General features: G+C 43.9%; 2 protein-coding genes and 1 long non-coding RNA gene across 3 annotated transcripts in view; 2 read left to right on the top strand and 1 right to left on the bottom strand.

Annotated features, from left to right (window-relative positions):
• Positions 1–410: 410 nt before the first annotated feature.
• CMTR2 (cap methyltransferase 2) lies at positions 411–4,037 on the bottom strand. The gene is made up of 2 exons (XM_015410281.1): positions 3,968–4,037; positions 411–2,782 (listed from the first exon to the last, which is right to left on the bottom strand). The coding sequence occupies exons 1-2, from the start codon at positions 4,012–4,014 to the stop codon at positions 481–483; spliced, it is 2,349 nt and encodes a 782-aa protein (XP_015265767.1). The 5' UTR covers positions 4,015–4,037; the 3' UTR covers positions 411–480.
• Positions 4,038–5,678: 1,641 nt separating this feature from the next.
• LOC107109623 lies at positions 5,679–9,842 on the top strand. Its single transcript, XR_001482485.1, has 3 exons — positions 5,679–5,735; positions 8,104–8,238; positions 9,658–9,842. It is a non-coding gene; the product is annotated as an uncharacterized LOC107109623 (long non-coding RNA).
• Positions 9,843–10,849: 1,007 nt separating this feature from the next.
• Positions 10,850–26,574, top strand: part of CEP295 (centrosomal protein 295kDa) — a 39,247-nt gene continuing 23,522 nt past the window's right edge. Inside the window, exons 1-10 of the mRNA XM_015410279.1 lie at positions 10,850–10,942; positions 12,213–12,334; positions 14,445–14,538; positions 16,996–17,109; positions 17,774–17,914; positions 19,494–19,677; positions 21,170–21,313; positions 22,041–22,265; positions 24,006–24,112; positions 24,614–24,832. Of these exons, the coding sequence (XP_015265765.1) occupies positions 17,014–17,109; positions 17,774–17,914; positions 19,494–19,677; positions 21,170–21,313; positions 22,041–22,265; positions 24,006–24,112; positions 24,614–24,832 (1,116 nt within the window). The 5' untranslated portion in view covers positions 10,850–10,942; positions 12,213–12,334; positions 14,445–14,538; positions 16,996–17,013. The remainder of the gene's footprint in view (positions 10,943–12,212; positions 12,335–14,444; positions 14,539–16,995; positions 17,110–17,773; positions 17,915–19,493; positions 19,678–21,169; positions 21,314–22,040; positions 22,266–24,005; positions 24,113–24,613; positions 24,833–26,574) is intronic.

Raw genomic sequence — 26,574 nt, 5'->3', positions numbered from 1 at the left:
GAACGGTAGTTTAATTCTGGTTATCCTTGATGAATAGACACAGGTTAACTAAAGTTAGCTTCTCCCCCTACTCCAGACCAAACCAGGATTCCTAAAGCCGGCTTTAATCCCAGTTTAGGATACCGCTTTGCAGACGGAAAAATGAACTCTGGGGAAGACACACACACCTGTGTTCTTAGGTCACGGGTGACCAGACTTGATGTACAAGCAATCTTGCTTCTGATGGAAGGGAGAGAAGACAGGGGGACGTAAAAGCCTGTGACAAGCAGGGATCGTGCATGCGATTACTGAATGGTGCTCAGCTCAAGCTGTCCAAAGCACCAAGCTGTGTGCAAGCAGAAATGCAAACCAACGGGGTAAATGTATAATAATAATAATTTTTAAAAATGATTTTAAAATTGGGGGGGGGATATTTCCTAGGGTTTAAAATAATTTTTTCCAAGACAAAGAAGACACCATTTTCAATCTGGTCCTTACAAGCTAAAGTCGCATCATCTGTTGCAGCTCAGCTTGGATAATCAGATGCAACTGCCTCTTTGCGATCGCCGTGTTCAGGTCCCAGAGGAACTCCAGCAGCGGCCCTTTCAGGACATTCTCCATCGGCACAAACTGCAAGACCTGCTGCGGAGAGTCTGAGTCCAGCAAAGAGTTCATCTGCTTATTCATCTGCTGCAGGTATTGGAAAACCGGGTCTGGGAGGCCCTGATAGCCGGCACACAAGAGAACAGCGCTGGTCCTTAAAGGTTGCGATGAAGTGGGGCAAACAAAGGAGATGCGCTGGAAACAGCTGTGTAGTATGAACACCAAGCTCGCCATGAAGCGAGTGAAACAGGACAGAACTGGCAGAACCAGAGCGTCTCCGTTCTGAAGCTGGGGAAGCGAACACAGAAGGCATTTCAGGAACAGCTGTTGGTATTTTGGCTCTCCGTCGTGAAGCAGAGAGCAGCCGAAAGTCAACAGGGACGCCGACTCGAGACATTTAACTTCCAAGCCGTGCTGGCCGTCGGCATCACAAAGCACTGGGACGCCCACGACCAAACACTTGGTCCGGCCAAGGCAGTTTTCATCAGGAGCCTCTTCAGGATAACCGATCAGGTGTGACAGTTCAGACAGTACCGACGGCTGTGTGAGAATGCAGGACTGGCCCTCTGGCTGAGTCCATCTCAAGGGGGAGTCGAGACTCACTCTGCTAAGAAAAGACTTTTCGAGTGCTTCATTGAGGGCCTTTAGAACCTCCCCATCACAGAAGGGAGAGCATTTCACTCCCGGCAACCTCTGGCCTTCCAAGATGTACCACGAGTGACATTCCAGGTCACACGGTCCCCCTTCCAAGACACAGCCGTTCCCAGCATTAGCAGGCGAGTGTTCTTCGACCCACTTATTGAGGCAGCCCTTGGCCACTTTGTCCTCCCACGAGAGTGACTCCAGCCACTTCCTTTCATTGTATGTGCAAAAATATTTGCTCCTCTGTCCGCACCACTTGGCACTCAAGCTGCAGCCAGCACGAGGTCTCTTCACTATCCAGTTGTTTTTGGCAAGGGGTTTCATCTGGAACCTCTTCAAGAAGAAGTCCACGGCGCAGTCCCGTAAGAGATTTAGCCTCGCCCGCTCTGCCTCGCCCATGCCCTCAAAGAGCCGGAGGTTCCCAGAAATGGTCTCAACTTGATGTCTGTGAAAGAAAGAACAGCAGTCCTCGTGTACCTTAAGGAAAGATTCTGGAATTAAGTGCTGCGGAAAGAGGGCTTTCTCGACCATGCCCGCCCCAAAGCTCTGCATCATCTTGGACAAGAGCGAATGGATAGCCTCTCTGCCGAGGTAGCGGAGGCAGACCACGTACACTTCAGAATTCCCCGCTTTGCTCGTGGCTGGTTTGAAGACGTGGACCTCTTCAAACGAGCAGTTCAGGAGAAAGAGCAAATTGACGGAACAGTGCTCGAACAAAGTAAACATCTTCAGGACAAAGGAGCCCCCGAGGCCCAGAGTCATTAATGCGGTGACAGCTTCACAGTAGTGTAAGGAGGACACGAGCGCTTCTTGTTCGCCGGGATTTCCTTGGCAGTCAAAGCTCCCGTCGGCGGTGACCAGGTGAACGGCGGCCATGTTGCTTACGAAGTGCTGCAGCCCTCTAAGATACCTCAGCGTCATGACATCTCCGGTGTTATCAGGGCCAAAATACCACCAGGGCAAAGTGTTGGCGATAAGCCTGTCATCCATAACCATCATGAGGGTATCGTTGGCTTCATGGTACGGGTTCAACGTGTTGGCGACCCAGCTCCAGTCGCAAGGGATAGGGTGAGACTTGAGGTAGTGGTTGAGGCTGGTTATAAACGCCCCGGGAGCTTCGCACAGATGGATGGTGTTGAGCTCCCCGTTCTGAAGAGCATCACTCGGTAGCAGGGGAAAGCTGCCCAGGATCTCATGGAATTTGCACCAAGCTTGGGTGCACAACTCTGCATTTGCGGACTTCTTGATATAGGGAATGATTTTTCCCGCTTTGTTGGTGAAGGAGGTGTGTTGGTGCCACTGGTCCAGCTTCTTGTCACTCAGCAGGTTCTTGACTTCGTTCATGGAGTCCTTCAGGGCGACAAGGGAGCTGAAGTCCTTGTGATCGCAGGTGAACGCCTGGCTGGGATCCGGCAGCTGCCATTCATTGTTGGGGGGTTTGCTGTACAGGAACTTCTTCTCAAACAGTTTTGCTGTTTCGGCGACAATGTCAGGGCTGAACTGGTCAACGTTTATGATTTGCTCGACATACACCTTTTGCTGTTTGTTCATTCTCAGACTGAAGAGTGTGTGTGTGGGGGGGAGAGAATAAAGAGAGAACAAAATATAAAGCGCCAAAGTCTAAAACTATGCACTTATTTAAAACATTTATTAGCTGCCTTTCTACCTTACAGGAAATCAAGGCAGCTTACAATGTGAGCAATAATAAAAGACAACAAAATACATACAATGCTTAAACACCGTGAGTTAAAATCAATAATTTAAAACTGCCAGCAGGCAGAAGAAGTAACCAAGTGCCATTGTGAATAAAACTGTCTTTGCCTGCCTCTTGAAAGTTCAAAAGTGAGGGGGTCAGATGCATCTCCGGGGGAAGGTTGCTCCATAACCACGGGGCTGCCACTGAAAAGGCTGCCTCTTGAAAGTTCAAAAGCGAGGGGGGTCAGACGCACCTCCGGGGGGAGGTTGCTCCATAACAATGGGGCTGCCACTGAAAAGGCCCTGCCGTGAACCAATGTTCCCTCTAAGCTGCGCAGTCTTGTCAGCAAAAATTCTATGTGAGAAAAAATTCTACTTTGTGAGCTACTGGCATTAAAGTTGTGAGCAAGCGATTTGGCTACTGCATAAATCAGTTTGCTCTGGAGCCATCCTTCCTGAGCCAAGACAAAAATGTGTGAGCTGGAGGCTAGCTCACACTAACTCAGCTTAGCGGGAACACTGCAGTGAACCCCTCGGATGAGCGTCTCAGGCAAAGTATGGTCTTCAGCCCACAGAGGACCCCCCTGCCACAGAACCGTCATTTTTTAAAACTGCTTTTTGGAAGATCAATGCCATTGCGCATCTCTAGAGAAAGCAAAGGCAACAGACTTCCAGTCTACCTTTGCACACATACTGTGAGGAGCAGCAGAGGGGTAAGGAGACAAAGTGGTTGCTTAGTGCTGCTATAGCTCTTGCATTTAACACAAGAGCATAAGAGAAGCCGATGTTGGATCAGGCCAATGGCCCATCCAGTCCAACACTCTGTCACACAGTAGCCAAAAATACCAGGTGCCATCAGGAGGTCCAGCAGTGGGGACAGGACAGTAGAAGCCCTCCCACTGTTGCCCCCCCCCAGCACCAAGAATACAGAGCATCACTGGCCCCGGACTGGGAGTTCCGATTTCCGGAGATCCCTCTATGCAAACACCCACACCTACAATTGTGACACCTCCAATGGGGCTGCAGCCTTAAGCAGCATCTTGCTCACCTATCAGAGATCATGCAGAGGTTCCTGCTGGCAGTTCTTTTGCACATGCTGTAGATGGGCCCGATCCCACCCTAATATACAGACAGAGTCCAGCGCTTCTGCAAGAGAGAAACATGAAACCATTTCAGTTTGCAGCACTTTGTTACCTTGTGGCGATAGTTTTCCAATTGTGTTTTAGGGAGCCCAAGGCTTCATAGGACGTTCCATCATGGCATCTTAAATCAAGAAAACCAGAAACGATACACAACCTTCCCAAGAGGATCGGGCTACCACCACTACTGAACTTCCCCAGCCATGCACAATATTCAGTGTGTGTACAGTCCTCTCATTGTGTGTACGATCCCCAGCCATACTGGGGGAATTATACTATTTTATCTGTTTTAACCTTTTATTTTCTATTGTTTTTAATTGTTCATGTTTAATTATGATGTACACTACCCTGAGCCCTCCAGGGGAGGGCTAATAATAATAATAATGACGAGGAGGAGAAGCAGCAGCAATATTCAGTGCATGCACAATTTCATTTTTTGTGGGGCAACTGACAGGTTGAGCTTCCTGTACCCAACATTAACACTGAACCCCAGAACATTTCCCCATTCCCAGAATCCTACACAGCATGCAGGCATATTAGGGGGGTGGGGTGTCAACGCACCCACAGCAATAGAAGGGATCCTTGAGGTAGTTCCAGGGAATCTTAGTCTGTGGCACTAAAACTAAACTGCAGCTCTATTGTACCTCAAAGAGTAACAGGATTCATTCCAGCAATAAAGTTTGTAAGCAGAGTTTGAAGTAGCATAAAGTTTGAGTCCCGTGGCACCTTTAAGGCCAACAAAGTTTTATCCAATAAATAAAACTGTGTTGGTCTTAAAAGTGCCACTGGACTCAAACTTTGTTGTGCTGCTTCAGACTAACTGGGCTACCCACCAGTTTAAAGTGCCACTGAGCTGTACCGCTTAACTCCCCTTGAAGGTCAGAAACTTCTGCATGGAAAAATAAAAGAGGACCAGCCAACCCTCTACCATGACAGGCCTCACTGCAACGCAGGCGCCTCTTGCAACTTCATCATCCGTTCAGCCACAATAAGAATGCCCACCTCCACACTGGTCCTGTGCACTGCCAAAAAGGCATTCATAAAACACCCTCCCACACACCACCCACAAATATGCATTTACAAAGAGAAAGAGAGAGAACTCCACCTTGGTCATAGCTACAAACGGCGTTGGATGAAAGAACTATGCAAAAGAAAGCTCGTATGTGTAAAATAAACCTTAAGCTTTCGCTCCAGCTACTACGCATGCGCGCTTGCCTCCCTTTTGCTATCAACGGGAGCTGGGCGAGCTTTTACGCATGCGTGCACCCTTTTCAGCACTTCAGTATGCCATGGGCCGGGCAGGTCCGAGCCTGGGCGCGATTTTGCCCGTGCGAGCTTCCTGCTCTCTTTCACTTCCTCGGGGCGGGGCAAGCTTTCCCGCATGCGTATCGGCGTCTTCATTTTCCCCAATGGCTGAATGGAAGGCAAGCCAGTGCCCAAATAAGTACGGCGCGCTTCGGCCGCCAGCGGGTGCGCATGCGCAGCACGTTCCCCTGTCGCTTGAGCCCGCCTGGTTTCCCGCTCCCTTTTCCCCCCTCATCGGAGTTTGTGGGCCACGAGAGCGGTGTTTGCTGCGCGCGCAGAGGCGGACTGTTTGAAGTGGCGGAAGTGACGTCAGACGTGGAGGCCTGGGGCAGGGGCTGCTAGAAGCGGCGGCGATGGCGGTTGAGGGGGAGGGTAAGGCCGGTCTTTTTTTGGTGGGGCTGAGGGAGAGGCGGCTGCGGCCTTGTCGGTTCAGCTATTTGTCTGCGCTGGGACGAAAGGCGTTTGGTTTTGTGGTCATTATATTTGTGTAACCGTTACTGATATTCTGCAAGTACTGTACATGCAATCCAAATTTGTTGCGGTATGCTACGTTCTGGGGTTTCATTTGTATTATGTGGTTTTTAACTTTATATTTTCATGCACTGTGCAGTAAATATTTGTATTTTATTTCGTGTTTTAGCTGCTCAGCTTTTAAGGTTCCTAGTCCGAAGCACTCACCCACGAGTTTGCCTGCAGTGCCTCTGGATACCATTGGCTGGGACCACACAAGGAGTCCTCTAATGAGGCATTAGAGTTATTGGAACGAACTTGCAAAAGGGGTGGGCGAGGAAGCACAAGAAAGGTTTCCTTGCGTAGGAACCTTGAAAGTGGAGAGTTTAGTGCAGCAAGAAGCAGGTTGGTAATACAGCCTTTCTCCCCAGTGCACTAGATTTTTGTATTTATTGGGAGTTCTTCACTTGAGGGCAGTACAGAAAGGCAGTCTTTGATCACCTTGAGATTATTCCAGTTTGTCCTGTAGTGTGCATAGCTGTAAGCTGTACCTGAGCTCTGTGCATTTGATCACCTTGAGATTATTCTATTTTGTCCTGTAGTGTGCATAGCTGTAAGCACATAAGATCTGCCTTCCTCCGTCAGACCAGTGGTCACATGTAGTACTGTATTCTTTTTCTGTGCACAGGGCCAGCTGGTTACCATGGAGTGCCAACAAACAGGCATACTGGCCGAGGTCCGATGTTGCCTCCAAGCCCTAGCGTTCAGCAGTTTATTGTCTCTGAATGAGATCTCCCGATTGGTCATTATGACTTCATGCATCATTGTAGCTGATGTTGGTGCATACACACAGTAGGTAGAAGGTCTGCAGAAGTATGAATTAGCACGGTGTGAATCTGGGTTGCTAACATCCAAACCTACTGCTGTTCTGACCACTTAAAATAGGGTGGGTCTAGAATTGGTTCCTATTTAACAATAAAATCATTGTTTTAACCCAAAGCATGCTTATTGCAAAATTGAGTTTTATTGAATTCAGTAATGTAAGTGTGTCTTGAAGTTGCTTAACTTTCTAATTTTGTTAGGGACTGCTTTTTTCTTACAATAGCTGTTTCATATCCTTTAAGTAAGATAAGTCCTTGTATTTATCCATTCTTCCTGACTGTGCCTTCTAGGTGTTTCCTGTATGTTTATATTCATGCATCTCCCTTTTAAAGGTGCTGACATGCTGTGGAAATGCATGAGACCAACTTTTCTGTAGTATTTGAAATAGTTCTTAGCTGCTGTCCTCAAAAGGACTGCCAAAGGCACCTTGGTGAGCCTGCACCTGTTTTCAGTGAGAAAATATGTGAAAACCTGTCTTTGAAATGTTTATAGGCTAGTTTTGCCTGAATATGCATTGGTTAGAGCAGGTATTGGCAATTTTTGTTGTTGTTCTAAGAGCCAGACTTGTTTTTAGCTGTCAAGGTTTTGTACTTTAATGACAATATTTTCTAATTATTGGTACTAGAAAATCTAGTCCTAAACTCTTTATAGTTTCTCCTAATTTACTAAACTCTGACAAAAGTGTCGTAGTATATATATGAATATGGGTTGTCATAACCTTGACATAAAACTAACCTTTAACCATTAACCTGACTTCTCCCCACCTTCTCATAATTTCATTGTTGCTGTAGAAAAGCTACATTTAATTGAATGTTGGAGGTAGTATAGCAAGCAACTGGCTAATAAATGAATCTATCTAGTGTCACTGAATGATGTAAAGTTAAAATAGAAACAAGTATTAATAAGAACTTTGTGGACATGAATTTTTATGTCCTTCAACAAAACATTCTGATATTAAATCATAAATAAGCTTTGTACTTCTTAGGATCCCTGAGAGAGACTATAATAAAATCATTACTGATAATTCTAGTTGCTATAGTGAAATGTCTAGGAGCCATAGCGACCTGGTGTCTGGGATTTGTTGAGCCCTGGCTGGAGTCAGTTAATTGTTAATTGATTCTTCCCCCCCCCTCTGCCACTGAGCTTTAGTTCCTTGGGGATGTAAAAAGGGTATATTTTGCCTCCAGGCATCAAAGCAAGAGAAACTTATGTTTTGGGAAACGATAGTTATTTATGGAGTGTCACCTCAAGGTGAATGTCTTATGTTTTTTTCCTTTAACACAGTAAGCTGAGGTTAGAGAACACCAAGCTAGCCTTATCTCAGTGCCCTGCATTAAAGATACCTGTTAATTTTTTTCCACTTAGATGTATATTAAAATATTTGTTGCCTTTTACCTTCTGAATGCAGCATGAGCAGTGTTAAATATTTTCAAAGATGAAAAGGAAAGTGGCTAAAGGTGGAAGGTTAAGACTGAGTCCCAATGAAGAAGCTTTGCTGTTGAAAGAAGAATATGAAAGAAGAAGAAAATTAAGGCTGCAGCAGGTATGTTTTCATTGTTGACAGTGGTGTTCTTCTGTTAGGCAGTTTAAATGAGACTTCTAATTTTGGGGATGAAAACATGCAGGATTATGACCAAAGTATTGGTTGAGGCTCCCCATCCCAGGTAGGTAGGTTAATTAAAAAATCAGGAGTATATTTATAATTTTGGAAATAACAGAAACAATACTCCTGAGTCCTGATATTTTAATAAAACTAGTCATGCCCTTCCCGACTCCGATCTGGAATTAAAATGGGTCAGGGAGAGAAATGAAGAGCCCTCAGCAGATTGGTGTATTATTGGCTCTTTAAACTTTAAAGGGACTATTTCCTGTGGAGCTGGACCTGGCTTCTGCAGGCCAGGTGAACTGCAGAGGAAATAATGACTCTTTAAAATGTAAATGTCCAGTGTACCATCAATCAGTTGTTGAGTGCTGGGAAAAAAAATAGGTGGTAGGGCTGATGTCTGGACTCTGGAGATTAAGTCTCCAGCTTGTAGGAAAATGTCTAGAATTGGCCCTAGACTGACTTATTGAGCGAGAACCTTTCTTGCTATCTTAAACCCCCCCTCAGTGAGATGCCTCTTGGGATGGAAATGTGAGGGTGCTAGTCACTCGATCCATTGTGGTTAACCACAAACATATCAGAATGTGATCTACAAATCAGTTAACTCTGTCAACCCCCCTTTGCCCCCCCCCCCCCCCCGCCTTTTTGTCTGCCTGTATTCTGTGTGTTAAAATTTGGGCACGTGCATTTTTTTTTTTAACACCAATAATCAATGAATTTAATAATAGTAAGACATATAAAGTACTCAGAACAAGTTTTCCGTAAACGGGTAGAAATTCACTGGTAAAGTTGATCACAGGTAGAAATTCAAAGGTGGAGTTTTTCCGCAAACAATTTGTAATAAATTCAAAAAAGTCCTTGAACTGTAAGGATGTAATAGTGTCTCTGTCAGCTAACTCAATGGACCCCCAGTTCTAAATCCATTTTAATAATTTTTTTCAAGAATCATGTTGGATTCAACATTTCAAAGATACATGTAGACATCCATAAAGCATATTCAGATACAGCAATCCTCAGTGTTTCCCAGTGTAGAATCTGTCATTTCTTGGAACCTCCCTAAAAAATTCTGAAGCATTTCACCATTTTCATTAGAGGGAAAGGTTCTATTATTATTATTATCATTGTTATTATTATATGTATTGATTATTGGTGTTAAAATTTGGGCACATGCATTTTTCTCTTGTTTTCATAAATTGCTGTGCCACTGCCTTTCATCTTGTATCTGTATTCTGTGTGTGCCAGAGCTATATGCTAAGGAGCGAATGGGTTAGGTAGGGACACCAGTGAACTTGATTGAATTAGAAGCAGGCTAGACTCTTCTGCAAACTATAGAACCATTGACAAATTATTTTTTTCTAGGTTAGAGAGCAGGAGAGAAATATTGCTTTGCAAATAAGGCAAGATGTTAAGCAACGAAGAGATGAGCAGCTGCATCAGTTGGCAGAAGAACTGAAGGCAGAGTGGCAGAAAGCACAAGAGGAGAAAATTAAAGCCTTGGAAAAGCTTTATCTGGCAAGCCTGAGAGCTATAGGAGAGGGGCACAGGCAGGCAAAAGAAAACGTAAGCAAATGACTGGTTTGAGACTGTCATGATTGAGTCTGATAATTACTGAACTAAAATCTTAATAACTATGATTACTGGAACATGCAATGTGTGAAATTTGCTAATTAGATTGAGAAGTGATGATAATATTTTATTAAACGAGTGTACATCTGGAAAACCGGACTTTCCTAAATTAATTTTGTATGTGTTGTATGCATATGTGCAATAATGCGGTTTGTTGATCAGTAAAACAAAACCAGTATCTCATAGTTGTTGTTGTTCAGTCGCACAGTCGAGTCCGACTCTTCGCGACCCCATGGACAATCTCCCGCCAGGCTCTCCTGTCTTCCGCCGTCCTCCGAAGTTGACTCAATTTCATGTTCGTTGCATCGATGACACTGTCTAACCATCTCATCCTTTGCCGTCCCCGTCTTCTTTGACCTTCAATCTTTCCCAGCATCAGGGTCTTCTCCAGGGAGTGCTCCCTTCTCATTTGGTGGCCAAAGTATTTGAGCTTCAGTTTCATTATCTGGCCTTCCAGGGAACAGTCAGGGTTGATTTCTTTGAGGATTGACTGATTTGTTCTTCTTGCAGTCCAAGGGACTCTCAAGAGTCTCCTCCAGCACCATAGTTCAAAAGAATCTATTCTTCGGCGCTCGGCCTTCCTTATAGTCCAACTCTCACAGCCATACATGACTACTGGGAATACCATTGCTTTGACCATGCGGACTTTTGTTGGCAGGGTGATGTCTCTACTTTTTATCATGCTGTTTAGGTTCGCCATCGCTTTCCTCCCAAGGAGCAGGCGTCTTTTAATTTCATGGCTGCAGTCACAGTCTGCGGTGATCTGGGATCCCAGGAACGTGAAGTCTGTCACTACTTCCACGACTTCCCCTTCTATTTGCCAAGGAGTGATGGGGCCGGATGCCATGATCTTAGTTTTTTTGATGTTGAGCTTCAAGCCCACTTTTGCGCTCTCCTCTTTTACCCTGAGCAAGAGGAGTGGCAGAAAGCACAAGAGGAGAAAATTAAAGCCTTGGAAAAGCTTTATCTGGCAAGCCTGAGAGCTATAGGAGAGGGGCACAGGCAGGCAAAAGAAAACGTAAGCAAATGACTGGTTTGAGACTGTCATGATTGAGTCTGATAATTACTGAACTAAAATCCTAATAACTATGATTACTGGAACATGCAATGTGTGAAATTTGCTAATTAGATTGAGAAGTGATGATAATAATATTTTATTAAACGAGTGTACATCTGGAAAACTGGACTTTCCTAAATGAATTTTGTATGTGTATGCATATGTGCAATAATGCGGTTCGTTGATCAGTAAAACAAAACCAGTATCTCGTAGTGGTCAGGTGTAAAAGTGGTAGCAGATTCATCTGTGCCCTTTTTTCTTTTGCAAGGGTTCTACTTTATCTGATGACCAAACTATTTTAAATCCTTGGAGAAGCGGGACTAATAAAATGTGGAAGACTTCTACTGTACTAAGTGGAAGTTGCTATTTATGTTTTTTAAAAAGAAGTAATAATTCTTAGAACCATAGGAAGAGAGGAGATGGGAAAAGGTTTGGAGCACTGAGATTTGGGAAGATGTCACTCCCTGTTGGGAAAAAGAAGTCTTCCCCCATTTTTCTCAGTGCTAAATAATTATTGTGATGTAGTCAGCATTTGGGATACTTAGGGTTGGATCCAGCAGCTCCTGTTAAGTGGATAGAGGAAGACTCCTCACTTAAAAGAAAGGAGCAGTTGAACACAACCTGTTATATCCAGCTTAATAACGAAGCTTGGGCAAGAATAAATTTCACGCCTAAATGCGTTTGGTTGGATTAAATCACACTGATTTCAAGGGAATTTTCAAATATGATGAGTAGGATTGCTGTCTTAACTGACCAGTTTAACTGTAGCTGTGGTGAAACAGTTTTGTCTTGGACTAATGTTATTGAATACCTTATAAGAAGAAAACATTTACTTGTTTTTACAAGAAATGGCCAGTATATGTGTCCATCTCTAGTGTCTCCGGACACACATGGCTCTCAGGATGCCCTGCATCCTGTTCAGCTCGGTTAAGAGCTGTGTATAGCAAGGCTAAAGGCTGTTGCTTTATGGTCAACAAGGTTAGGATGAGTCTGGGTGGAAAGTCATTGTGTCACCTCTGGTGTTCCATGCCCAGTTTGGCGTGCTGGCAGCAACTCCTAGGATTGAGATCAAAGTGTCTGAATGAAAGGGAAGGGAATGTTTGTGAGGCTACCTGGACTCTTATGTGACAAGCAAACATGACTGTTTTAAGCAAACTGAAATACTATCTGTTGCTGCTAGAAGTAATTTGGCTCTGTGTCAGCTAAGCATGGGTTATGTTTTATTTCAAAGAAACCTGATCCGGAGGCTGAAGCAAAGCAAAGGGAAAGGAAACAAAGAGCAGAAAGGAGGCATAAAGAAGCCCTGAAGGAGCAGAAGAACCAAAAACAGAAGCTGCAGAAGGAGCAAACATGGTAGCTGTCGTAACTGTACATACAATGAATTTTCTCTGTTTTAACTACTGGAAAGGACTCTTTTCATACTTGCACACTTAACAAATCTCAGGAATTATGTATTCTGAGAAAAGTGTTGTTTTCAATAGTTTAAGGGACTTCTACAGGTAAAAGTGCAGAATACTAGGAGTATTATGAGGACTTAGAGTGCAGTCCTAAGCATTTTTACATCCTTCAAAGCCCATTGACTTCAATTGATTTAGAGGGGATAAAACTCTGCTTAGAATGGTGCTGCTGCAAGTCATTGGTCCTTAGAGCCAACCATATGGTTCAATATCTGTAAGTCATTTCAGAGAAGATTAACTGAAGTTACTTGTCTAAGACCTGCTGGTTCATCTGTGGCTGACCTCATATGTTGCTTGGGTATTAGTAGCTCTATCCAGTAGATTGGATTACACTATTGTTAGAGGGTCTGGTTTTCAGAACAGCAGCTGTCATTTGCGTTTAATAATCTGCTTCCCAATAAGCACTCAGTCTGGGAGGGAAGGCAGCATAATATAGCCGATCTCATCAGACCTCAGAAGCTAAGCAGGGCCAGTACTTGGATGGGAGAGCACCAAGGAAGGCTCTGCAGAGGAAGGCAATAGCAAACCGCCTCTGCTTCTCAGTTACCTTGAGGGCCCCTTGCTGAGGTCGCCATAAGTTGGTTGCGATTGAGAGTTCTTGCATGCATACATACATAAGAACGTAGTTCAACCAAAATGGGTTTGTTGGTTATGTCTACAGAGATGAATGTCAAATAATCTTTGGTTCCAGTGGTTACCTATTTTGGTCTGCAGCGGAAGAGCTGGATTCAAGTCCAACAGCACCTTAAAGACCAACAAGATTTCCAGAGTTAAAGTTTTAGCGAGTCAAAGCTCCCTTTTGTCAGATTCTCAAGCTTATATCCTGGAAATCACGTTGGTCTTTAAGATGCTTTTGGACTCGAATCAAGCTTTGTAACACTAAAAACACTCAGCCATTTAGTAAGGTATTCTCATCAAACATGCGTAAGCATCACTTGTTGCCAGACATGCTCGCCTGTGAATAATAAACGTAGTCTTGAAAATGTGTTGTATGTGTCGACAGTATATGTAAGAATTAATGTTACCTAATGTGTTGCCGTCACATTGGTTTCGAGGGAAGAGTAGGGGAAAAACAGACGGGGGACACTGCTTCCCAGCCTTTGTGAAGCTGTTTGGCTGTTGCCAAAACATCTTAATTCATTAGCTAGACTGAGTGTATAAAGTTAGTTGAGGAACATTACCTTCTTGTTGACACACTCAATTTGTTTAATCTTGTCAGTGTGTGTAATACCTAAGCCATCTCTTCCAAGGGTTTTCAGTGGTGGTGAGGAGGATATCCAAGTTTCAAAAACATGTTTACGGCCATCTGTAGTAGAGATGATAAGAAGCATGTCTTTGTACAGTGGCTAGGTATTCATGTAGCTCAGTCCTAAGTCATTTCAGGTTGGATAGCCCTGTTGGTCTGCAGTAGAAGATCTAGATTCAATTCTAGTTGGACCTTAGAGACCATGAAGATTTTGGAGGTATGAGCTTTCAAGAATCAAGCTCTCTTCATCAGATGCTGCATTTGATGAAGGCAACTTTGACTCTCGAATGCTTACACCCCCAAAATCTTCCTGGTTTCTACTGGACTCAAATCTAGCAATCCTTGGTAGGTTTTGACATAGAAATAAGTCTCACAGTCTTCAGTGAGACTTACTCCTAAATTGGTTTGTATAGGATTGTTGCCCTGCTGGTATTTTCTCTTTTACATTTGTCTGAAGGACACAGCTTTCCATTTTCACAGGGAAACAGATGGTGTCCTAAAACATCCCAGTAACTTGCTAGGTGTTTTTGAAGGTATGCAAATAACCTCCTCTCCATTATCCATTATTTAACATTTGTTTTCCAGCTAAAAGTCATAATAGCGCTGCCTGCTAACATTTGTTCTACTTGAGATTCAGTAAATGGGAGAAAAGTAAAATATATTGATCATGTTTTATTTAAATTAATTTTACTGTTTGACTTGGCCCTGTGCAAAGTCCCATTTTGAATGTTTTATTTCTCACTGCCTCTCATCAAACAAGGAGGGCAAATGCACGGAAGCATGCGTTAAAAGTAGAAAAAGAGCGAGCGGCCAAAATTGCAAGCCTGCCTCCACCTCCGCCCCATCCTTTTGAAGTGAGTATTTTTCCCAAAAACATTTTAAGATCCCAGTGATTTAGCTGGTTAGAATGGAATATTTTAAATAGAGATGAATGCCATCATTTTAAAAATATGTTTGCAGACAGGCTAGAAGTAGCCTATCTGAACCTCAGTATTTAGTGGACGGAATTTCACGTTCTAAGACTGAAATGGGTCCATAAATGAAATTTGGAACATTAGGGCTCAGTTGATGCATTATGAGAAGTTCCGAAAGCAGATGTGATATGATGCCTTTTATTTTGGACCATCTAAAGTATCACAGAATGGTGTGCAAGCTCTTGAGTTTCTTAGAACTCTTCATCAGTCAGGATGTTGAGTACAAAAAGAAGGAAGGATGTCTGGTGGTGCGAAGAGAATACAATGACTCAGGGCATGGTCAAACAGTGCATTGGTCTGCAGTTTCCAGAGCCCTGTGATGCAAGGCAGGGTGAGTGTGCAGACTTTCAGATTGATTTTGTGTTACTTTGGCTGGTCCTAATAAAATATATTTTTGCTCCTGGGATATTTTTTTCTGGGAACCAGCATTGCTGCCGACAATCTCACATGTTCAAATAAATGATAAAATATTATAGGGAAATTGCAATAAGAAGATCGGTGCTGCCTGTTGTACATTCATGGACTGTTCCACTGCAGTGTTGTTCACATTTGAAGTGCTGGGTCCAGTAATAGCCTGGATCCAGGCACTTTCCATTTTCAGGCCCCTTCATGTAATTCCTCAGGGTCCCCCTCCCATCACCCCAGAGCAGCATTTCGTGTAGATCATGGGCTGCAGTGAGCAGGAAGAGGCAGGAAAGTTCCATTCTGCCATTGGAAAATTTAGTCCGGATCTAACCCAGTGAGTGGAACAAACTAATCAAGAAACTGTTACAAAAGGGGCTGAAAATGAGCAACATTTGCTGGATCAAGGACTCAGTGTTTGGCTACCTTTCCAACCACTTTTATTTCAAGCTGTGTTCTTCCTTGTCTTTGAAATATTACATGCCCATGGGTAGATTTCCCCCCAATGGTGTACTTTGTTATGTAAATCTTAAAAGCTTTTGTTAATGCAGTTTCATGATATGAAGATTTCACCCCATTCCCTCACTCAGAGGCAAAACATTTTCCCTCAGTTTTTTCTTCCTTTTTGACTGAGCAGCCCCTTTTTCTATTTTCTTCTTTCCTGAAGATATGTGGCTGTCCCCCACCCTGTCATGTTATTGTATTTTGATAGTGGCTCAGCTCAGGAACTTGAGGGGAGAGACAAGATCACCCTGTTAACTTAATTCCTGAAAATGGCACATGAGAGACTTTAGAATGTTCAAAAACTAAACAAGATACTTTATTCAGTGTAGGGGGGAAATATCAGGTGAAATCAAGGGTAAAATACCTGAGGTAATTCAATAAGAACTCTGAGGTAACTTAGTATAGGCACAAACTCCAGTTAATATATTTCCAGCAATTGAGAGTTTTAAATCTTAGAATCATTGAGATGAGAGGTTTTGGTTTCAGTGTTTCCTAAACACTCCAGTATATTTCCTTGGGTTTAACTGACTCTTTTGGTTTCCTGAAGGCAGGGATACACTACCAAGTGCCCAAATGCCTTCTCCAAACACACCAGACAAGGGATCACTCCACTTTTCAGAGCTATCTCCCTTTCAACTGGGTAGGGAATCACTTCTCCCTTTTCCTGGCCTGAATGGGGGTCTTCCACCTGCTCCTCCTTGCCAACCTTCCCAGTCCTCTGCCAGTGTTAAACTTTCTGCGGTCAGAACTAAACTCTTCTTAGTCAGGGCTTAACTCCAAATCAGTCAGCACTAAACTGAATTCTCCTTAACAGTCAGTTCCCAAATCTTGCTGCGCAGCTGACGCTAACCAAATTCATTTTAGCTACCTGCATTCAAGGCTCACAGTCCATTACATATTTATACAGCACTTAAGAGCTTTTAAAGTGCAGTCCATCACACATGGCTAAAAATGTGAGCTGTGAGATTTCACCACAAATGTTCTGTCTCATGTCAGTCATTGACTCTCTATGTAGCCTTAATTTACCCCTAAGTCAGGAATACTGAGATAAGTCATGGATAGTGCTTGGAATATGCTCTGTCATTATGGCAATTAAGTAACACTGGATACTCAACTATGCTTTCATTAAAAAGTTAGAACAGGAGTGGTGTTGTGCATCAGTTCATACAATTGACAGGCAGAAAATGTGGATTCCCTCCTAGAAATATGATTGACTTTGCTTATATCTGTTTAATTCCTGTCATTACCATATCTCTGCTACCCAAGTTGCTGTGGACTTGTGGACTTTTAGCAGGAGCATTTTTGACATTCCGCCTCCAGCTGAGCCTTGCACTATGTATAGTAGGCAGCCTTGTGCAGTTTATTGTTCTGTTCAGTATGCAGTAGAAGGCTTACCATTGTTAATAACCGTTTGTTCTTTTCACATTTTAGAATATTGAGCTGAAGAGCATGCCTACAGTGAAGGTCTACGATGGTGGCAGTTTTGCGATTAGTCGTCACCACTTCTTTGACCCATATGTGGATAGAGAAATGGACACAGAACAGGTGATTGCTTTTGGATTTGCATGTGTAATATTCTCTGCGGCAGCTCTAGCCAGAAGACCAATGATTTGTTTAAGTTTGGTGTGAACCGGGTTCTCTTGTCTTCTGTAAGTAATCATGGGACCTCCATATATTTCTAGATCTTGGTCCATTTATCATTTACTAATTTCTGTCACAAGAGAAATGTGACATAGTCACCTCAGGGTATTTCTTTGCAGATTTTTTTCCCGCTGCTGCAAACGTTTACACTCCAAAACTGTTGATTATGGCACCGCTTCACTTAACCAGTGCTCAGTTACTCCATTGTGTGTGCTTATAGAGGGCAAGGACATAGGATCAGAGTTTCACAAATGTGTTCTTAGCCAGATAAATAATGTATTAGTATGGCTTGTTCAAAGCTAACGTCTTATAAACAGCAGCTGCTTTTGTCTGCATGGAGCCGGAAGAAAAATTTACTTAATGGAGCTGGAAGAAAAATTTTCTAACTCCAGCATCTGGTTGAGGTTGAATTCAGGTACAGCTGGTATTTTAGGTGCACTTCTCGAACAAGCAGTTTGGTCCTTCGGGCCGTCTGATCCGATAGCTATGAAACTGCTCGCTCGTCGTCAGCTTGTTTTCGAAGGCTCTGGAGCTTGACACTGCTAACCTGCTGTTCGTTCACTGCCAGCCAGACGCTCGGCTGCTCGCGGAAGAGGAAACCAAACGGCAGGAAGGACTGCAGAACAAAGAAGAAAGGGAAAAGCGAGAACAGCTGGAGAAGGCTCATCTGAGAGGCAAGCAAGCCTTGAAGGTGGTTCGCCTGGCACGCGTAAGTAACACGGAAGTGTTGCATCTTACCTTGAAATGTGAGCCAAAAAATAATAGTGTTGTAAAATAAGGGCATAAGGAGAGCTCTGCGGAATCCCACTTGAGGTCTACTTAGTCCAACATCTGATTTCCTCTGGTTCCAGCGTTGCCAGTCCCCCCACTTTCATGTGCATACCCCTCCTTCCCTCCCAGGCTGACTGTATGTACTACACGTGCAACACCATGAACAAGTCGTACGAGGCACACAAAGAACATTAGGAGCAGTCCAACGTCTTATTTCCTCTGGTTCCAGCGTTGCCAGTACCCCCACTTTCATGTGCATACCCCTCCCTCCCAGGCTGGCTGTATGTACTACACATGCAACACCATGAACAAGTCATACGAGGCACACAAAGAACATTAGGAGCAACTGCCATGTTTTGTGTCTCACAGAGAACCTAGTGGTCCCTGGTGCCACTGAGGCCAGCAGAATCTGTTCGGGGTGTTCAAAGGGGAGTTTTTTTCCTTTTTTATCAGATTGAGTCTCTGAAGAGCATACATGCAGCAGTAAATTTGCTCTCCCTTAAGATGCTGCAAGACTCTTCTTTTGATTAAGAAGTGAGTTTATTTAGAGTGGTCTCTGCCATCCCAAACCATGACAAGTCCAATGATTGTTCTCACTGCTGTGTAATTTCCTTAAGCGTGCGTATATTAAATATTTTGCTGCATCCTGCATTAGGGATTCATTTTTATGGCACTTTACTAATTCAACAGAAGCTATAAAGCTGAGCTATTAAGGGAGAATAATGTGGGCTTCTCTTCCCAGAATACTTAATTTTATTGTAACATACCTGATGGCTGTGGAGAAGGAAGCTATTAATATTTCATTTTAAGTAACAATTAACAAAACTGTGTCTTCTGAAACCATATAGGACAATCTTCAGAACTGAAGCCAATGTTTCAAAACAATCTATGACTTAATAAAAGGTTTTTAGACTATAAACCGTGCTGGAAAATGGCACATACCCCCCTTTTTAAAGGGAACCGCAGGTTACTTTAAAACTGTTTATTTGGAAGAGAACTCAGACTCATTTTATACATAATGAAACAGATAACTTAGCTTTTCCTGTGTAATATATATATTCATACACGTGTTTTTGGTCTTGTTACAAATCTAATAGAACCTTCCAATTTTCCCTGTTAGCTGTGGAGTCTTGCAAGCAAAACTTCTACTTTGTGAGCTACTGGCATTAAAGTTGTGAGCGAGTGATTTGGCTGCTGCATAAATTAGTTTGTTCTGGAGCCATCCTTCCTGAGCTAAGGCAAAAAATGTGTGAGCTGGAGGCTGAAAAACCGTGAGCTAGCTCACAATAACTCAGCTTAGAGGGAGCACTGGAACCGTCGTGTGTGTGTGTGTGTGTATCCACACACACACACCAGAATTAATATGCCTCACTGGATTTGTTTAATGGCACCTTTTTCTTACAGAGCACCCTTGTTTAAGCATCCCTAATGCACACAGAGTGGGATCGGTTACTCGGAAAAAAAACACCTAGCTTTGAAAGGCAGCCTATTGATTGATTGATTCTGCTGCCTTTTAGGACAGGGAAAAGCTGATGCAAGAGCTTGAACAGATGCAGAATATGGACCTGGCACGTAGAAGACAGATAGTTGCCCAGATGCCACCTCAGCTGTTTGAACCAGGCTACAGACGTGAGGAACTGAGGGAAGAATGGCAGAGGGAGCTGGAGTGTGCCTTTGAAGACATGTATACTGGAGAGCGGAGTAAGTTTTTTTTAAATTTAAAACAGTGTTCTTTAGGGTTTTTTTCAGCTATGGTTGTGGAGAACCTGGGGTTGCTTGGAAACTTGTCAAGGTTCCTCAGTGAGGAGGAAGATAATAGCTGGCGAGCTTTGTTAGCCAGTCTGCAGTTACCAGCCAGTATACTGCTGCAGCATGCAAGCAATTGCTGTGCTTGGTTCATTCAGGACGGTGGTGAAATGTTGCACACCTGGGCCAGTGCCCTGTGTAAGCTGAGTGCACCCTTTAGACAATGCCCCAGAACTTCTGTGATGCACTATTTTTTCGCCCTGTAGCATGTGTTCAGGGACAGCTCAGCAGACAAGGGTTTTTTGTTTTGTTTTGAAAAACGGTGATTTAGAAAAATAGAGCTGGATGGGACCCCAGAGGTCCTCTAGTCCAATCCCTGGCACAATGCAAGAAATTGATAGCTATGTCCCCCCCAACTCTCCCAGTGACCCCTGCTCTGTGCCCAGAGGAAGGCAAAAAAACTGGATCCCTGAGCCAATTTGACCTAGAGGAAAATTCCTCCCTGACCCCCAAAGTTGCAGTTGGCATTACCTTGGGGGCATGTAAGAAAGTGCGTGATTCATCCCATCCTGCCCTCCCTTTCACAATCTGCCTAAATTCATAGTGAGTCATAGCGAGAAGGTCAGGGAAGTAGCCTGCCAAGCAGTGCTTCTCAGCAGTCTCTACTCCCTGTACTGGGCCGTATTCAGGAGCCTGCACGAGTTCCATCGGAAGGAAAGGAAAGCCTCCAGCGACAGTGATGGAGGAGAAACTTATCGCACGCCTATGATACCCACTACGGAATATTCCTGTTGCAGTAGCTTGAATTACTCCAGTAGCCCTCTAGATTGAAGTGGATTTCAGTTCACAACCTGAGTGCATTTGTTTCCATGTTTAGTTCAAGGGCTTTCCTTTAAAAAGCAATGCTGTAACTCCAGTAGCACTCTAGATTGAAGTGGATTTCAGTGCACAATCTGAGTGCATTTGTTTCCATGTTTAGTTTAAGGGCTTTCCTTTAAAAAGCAATGCTGTGGCATATTTAGTTTATTGAAATCATTTTTCCTAGAGTACCAGATTCATGCAGCAGTAAGAATTATTTCAATTCGGAATCTTGAGAGTTTGGATGGCACTTCCGATTTTTGTTACGAACGTGGCGTGTAGTGTGAATTCCGGGAACCACTTTGTTCAGTTGATGTTTGAAGCTTTTGCTTCAAGGTGCTAACCCTGTCCTAAAAACAGTAGTTGTTGGTAGTAAAGAGAATGAGCTGTTAGTAGTTCCTCTGAATGGTGCCTTTGGTGTAATTTCATTGAGCATCTTGAAGTACATATTGCTTTTTGCTTGAACACTTCATTATGTGAATAAAGACAGTTTAAACGGTTTTTTAACTGCACATGCTCCGGGTGTTTAGAATCGGCAGTACACAGTCTCTTGCATGTCCGTTTCATGTGGCTTAATTCCTCCACGTAGAAATGAGAGGAGACCTCATTCTGCACCTTGACCCACAGCCTTTGCCGACCTTGTCTGATCACTCTCAGGATGATGAACTGGATCTTTCCCAGGAGCCAGGGGATGCGCCGTCAAAACAGGGGGATGTGCAGGACACAGAACCAGGTAGTAACAGAAATTTCTGAACTGGGTTCTTTTATGCTGATGTTCACTCGCGAGCACTGTTGTGAACCACCTATATGCGGCAGTGAAAGTTTTGTAGGGAACGGTTCTGTAGAGGTTAGATGAATGTTGATGCACAGCTTGCTTAAAAGCTAGAGCATAAATATTCAGCTTAGCTAATGAACCTTAAGACCTCGTTAGGTGGTGTGGGAAGGGCAGTGGAGCAGTCAGATCCAGGGGTAAGCGTATCAGTGAGAGAGGATGACCACTTGGGGGGGGGGGTGTATTTTACATCGTAGTAGAAATCTTGATCTTGATTGCATATCAGAATGATGCATTTGTAAATATATAGCCTAAAACTGATGACCCATCTGATGGCTAAATTTTGTAAGTCTCTAATCGTGTGTCAGTTTCCTCAGGTAGATAATTTGCTCTGGCAGATGACATGCCTCCGTGTCTGCAGGCACCTAACATGTTGCCTCTGGAGAGGAGAGAGGCTTAGCAGAAGCTGCTGTGGCAGGCAAATTCACGAGGCAGAAACCCCAAATGTTTATGGTTAAAATCATCATTCTGCCATTTGTCCAAAAAGCTCCCAAGGCATAATATGCTCCATATACTGTTTTAAATTTTTATTTTTACTGCTGAGCTTCATTTTAGATGAAATTCACGGATAAACTTAGGTGATGTATTTTATATGCCTTACATGTTTTCTTGTGGATTTTTCTTTTAGGCGTTGAAGTAGAAAAGGCACCGGAGACTCATTCAAAATTTGCTTTAAAAAAATTGCTAAGCAAGATCAGGAACCAGAAAGACCACTGGACAGCAAGACATGAGCTGGCAGCTCCAAGTGAGACAGACACCATTGAGTCAGGAACGATTTCTAGTAGAGAGAGAAGACTGTGTGAATCCGAACCAGAGGATGAACCAAACCGTGCGCCTGCGTCTGAAGCAGAGGGTACACTTTGTCCGATTTTTCCTACATTTGGTAGTTGAAGACATCATAATGACGTGCAGGATTCAAAGAACCATAAAACGAATCCTGTAAAACTTAACGGGGTTAGATCCACCCACTGACGGAAAACTCGTTTTGCCAGAGGAAAGCGTACCTGTTAGAGGAAAGTGTTTATAGAGGACGCATAAGGCTTTCTGGCGAGGGGGGTTGTTTTATCTAACAGGCTTATGATATGACATGGGGTGGGGGAAGACAGCTGTTAAAAATTCCATTTTCACCAGCATGGTGCAAGCCACTCGTGTGAGCCTAAGCAGCCTTCAGATGCCAGATCTGGATAGTGAACGTATTTGCTATGGCAGTGGTGGTATTAGAAAAATCAGTGTTATATGATCAAACCTGTGGGCACCAGGTAAGACAGACTGTAGTATTTGGCATCAGTGATTGCGTCCCAAGTTGTTGGTAAGGGCAGCTCTTCATAGGGCATGTTCAGTAGCTTACCTTCGAGGTTTCAGTAGCAAAGATCAGGACAGCTGAGTGGAGGAGGGGAGTATATTCCCCAGACATCATGTCACTTGGAAGAAGGCGCTCCCAGCGATGGCGCCAGCTTGCTTTCCTAGAAGAAAGTCTGGGTCAAGGAGTGCTCCTGAGCTTTTTACAGAGGCAGTAAAGGTAAAACTTCTCTCATCCAAGATTGAAAAGGGGATCCCATCTAGAACATTAGCCTTACTATCATCACTTCTGTCTTGTCTGTGTTTAGTTATAGCTTGTGTATTCCACAGCCGCTTCACCACTATTTTACACTTGTATCTTGCTTTTATTTGAAAGGATTCAGGGCAGAATATCTGAGGTTATAACATTTTCGTCCCACAGAGAGTGATTTATATCCTTCAGACAACAGGAGAGAGGTTCAGTCGTAGAAAGGGAAGTGATTCCTCCCTTCCCTGTAGAAACCTGTGCTGCTCCTGAGGATCTCTGTACAACATTTCAAGGGCTCAGGTGTGCTGAGGAAGGAGGGAGAAGCCAGGGGAAAGCCGTGGCCTGCTCTGTGCACAGATCTTGTAGGCTAAAAGCTAGTGATCAGTCTGGCTGAGCAAGGGTGTCAATCCGGGCCTCCCAAATCCAGCAGGCTAGCCAGTACATCACAGAGGCAGGGATGAGAATATCCCGGAACTGGACCTTTACAAACACACAGTTTTCCTTTCAACAAACGGTATATTGAGATCAGGAAATCAGCTAAATAATGTATTAATTGAAAGTGTCTCTGTCCCCCCCTCCCCCCTAAAACAAAACCCAACCGTGGGGGCTGTTAAAGTTGATGTCGAAGATAAAAACGTTCAGTGGGTTTCTCTTAACAAGAGCCATGGACAGAATTCATGCAAGATACCTGTTGCCTCGTTCTCCTTTTTCTCCATCAGGGCTCAGGGACCCCCATTCCTACCTGATCTGACAAAGGAAGTTTTTCCTCTCGAAAGCCTATACCCTGGAAATCTTGTTGGTCTTTTAAGGTGCTGTTGGACTTGAGTCTTGCTCTTTTACTGCAGCCCAACACAGCTGCCCATCTGAAACATTCTCCATTTTGAGATCCTTCGAATCCATTTTTCTTCTTCAGTATTCTAAACTTTTATTCATTTGCATGCTGCCTGGTGATTCAGCCTCAAATCAATTTATTGCAGACCGAAAATACTGCCTTACAATTGGTCAATAACGTAGGTGACATGATTGAATCTACTTTTTGTATATTAGAGGTGCCAGAAATGTTGGACCAAACTGTTGTTGCTGGAAATGCGGGTGTAAGTCGCTCACAAGAACAACCAACCAACACTGGAAAGGAAGCAGAAAGGCAAAAACAGGTATACTTATTTTTTCCCCTCCCAGTCTTTGCATTTTGCATAGTAGTAGCGATACCAGTAAGTAATGATACAGTAATTTTTGTCATACATGTTTATATCAAGTAAATCTTTACATCAGGTCTGAGACATTTGCCTTTATTTTAAGGCTAGAAATGTCAGCCTTGGCCACCATTTAAAAATTAGTTTGGCCCCACTGGTGGATCTCCTGATGGCACCTGGTATTTTTGGCCACTGTGTGACCGAGTGTTGGACTGGATGGGCCATTGGCCTGATCCAACATTGGCTTCTCTTATGTTCTTATGTAATTCATCTGTCTTCCTGATTTTGCCTCAACTTTCCATTTGAGCTGATTCTTCCTTGTTTTAGTCCCCGTCCCCCGTCCATGCGTGGCCTTTGGGTGGGCATACAAGGGGCTGCACTCAGCAGGGTGGAAGTTAACAAGCATGTCCAGCCTGGAGAATTCCTCTTGTCCTTATTGCGCCAAGTGTCCTTTTGGTCCAGATGGAGTGGCTGGAGCGCCAAAAACAAGAGCAGCTGGCCTTGCTTCAGCGAATCGAAGAGCAGAGGATTCAGCTGGAGGTTGATTTGCTGAGGGCCCAGATGCAGGACCTGGAGGGAGACGTTAAGAAAGAGCAGGAAAAGAGAGCACCACAGTCTCAGGCCATTCAGATGGATGACCGGGACGCTGCTCTGAACCAGCAGCAGGAAACAGAACTGAAGGTAAAAAAAAAAAACACCCAAAAACCAATTCTTGCTTTATGGGAAGACGGAGTTGATTCACCGTGCTGGAAGGGATGTGAAACTGCATTATCAGCCGCTCTACTGGGCTGGATTTTCTAATTTATTGGCTGAGTAGAGGCAGAGAATAATTCAAGTCAATGATCAGGGATTCTTCCTTATCTATTTATTACTCAGAGCAGCGATTTGTGCATGAATAGTTAAATTTGTGCATTCACAGTTAAACGACTTGGTGTTAAACAAAACAAAGAAAGTTGCTTGACTAATCTGTGCAGTGATCCATAATTCCTTTCTATGGGAAGATGCACAAAAGAGACCACTAATAATAATATCACAGAGAAACTCTAGAAATATTTCCAAATGCTGTCATGTGATTTTTTCTTTTCTTTTAGAAAGCTTTGCTCAAGAGCCTTTTTTTGTTTCCTGAGGGTTTCCCATACCAGGGTTCAGTGGCCATTGTTTTTACACTGGGAGCTACCCCAGTGGTTGGTCTAGCATCCTGTGCTCAACCATGGCCCATCAGATACCCCAGAGAAGCCCACAAGTCAGCAACTCTCCCCAGCTTGACTGAATGTGGCTATCAAAGGCATTCCACCTCTAAGAACATAAGAGACCCCATTCAGCTACCGTGTCTCCCAGCCAACAATAGGTCTTTCTAGCATAAATCTTTCCAACCCTTTTTAGAATTCATCTAAGCCAGCGGTCATAATCTTGTGCCATAATATATGAACTATGTATATAATTATATTAGTAATATCATAAATGAATCTAATTCTCAACATGATCCCTATCTGTGGATACTTAAATCCAGAAACTGGAGCCATGATCTTTCCGGAAACCTGAGAAAAGCCCCAAGTTTGCAGAAAAATTTGAACTCTTTTTTTTGGGGGGGAAGCAACCATTGGAGGGTTTGAACTCCCCTAAAATAATAAAAACAGTGCTGTATCTTTTTTTTTAAAAAAAACCCTCTGTGGTGGTTGCTAGGCAACCAAAGCAGTATTGCTAGAGTTCAGATTTTGGTTTCTGTCAGTAAAAGGCAGGGGGCAGGGCATTTTCCAGCTTTGGCCTTTGAGGGCAGACTCATCAGGGCCAGGCCAACTTCCATGCGGTTGCATGACTAACCCGGGCCCAGCTGCTTTCTACTGGTATAAGAGCCACCCCATGTAAGCAGGTTCGGTTTAGCGATTAGAGTTTCAGACTGGGCTCTGGGTGGCCCAGGTTCAGATCCCCACTTTGCCCTGGAAGCTTGCTGAGTAACCTTGGGGTCACTTACACATTCTCAGCCTAACTTACCTCACACAGTTATTGCAAGAATAAAATGGAGGAGAGGATAATGAGGTAGGCTGCTTTGGGTCCCCATTGTGGAGAGAAATGAGGTATAAATGAAGTTAAATAATAAATTTAGCAAAGATGGGGGGGGGGGAGAAGGTAAAAGGTAAGTTGGTTGGTGGACGGGAAGGAGAGGAGGGAGCAGGAAAAGATGAGGGTATGGGGGTTGCCCGGAAATAATGTAGAGAGGGGAATACAGGGGGAAATGAGGTATCTCCCCACAAGTCCTTGTGGGTTCCCCACTGTACAACTGGGCCTGTCCTGACGAATGGCACTGTGCAACGGTACCATGGTTTTCCTGGGCAGAGGCTCCTGGGCGAGGGAAGGAGGGAAAGCAGGGAGGCAGATAAAGGTAGGTTGGCTGGTGGGTGGGAAGGAGAGAAGAAAGCAGGGAA

This window comes from Gekko japonicus, unplaced genomic scaffold (assembly GCF_001447785.1).
Source record: "Gekko japonicus isolate JY-2015 unplaced genomic scaffold, Gekko_japonicus_V1.1 scaffold1306, whole genome shotgun sequence".
Taxonomy (NCBI): Eukaryota; Metazoa; Chordata; class Lepidosauria; order Squamata; family Gekkonidae; genus Gekko; species Gekko japonicus.
Note: the sequence above shows the minus strand (reverse complement) of the source record. Positions and strands in the feature narration are given on the sequence as shown.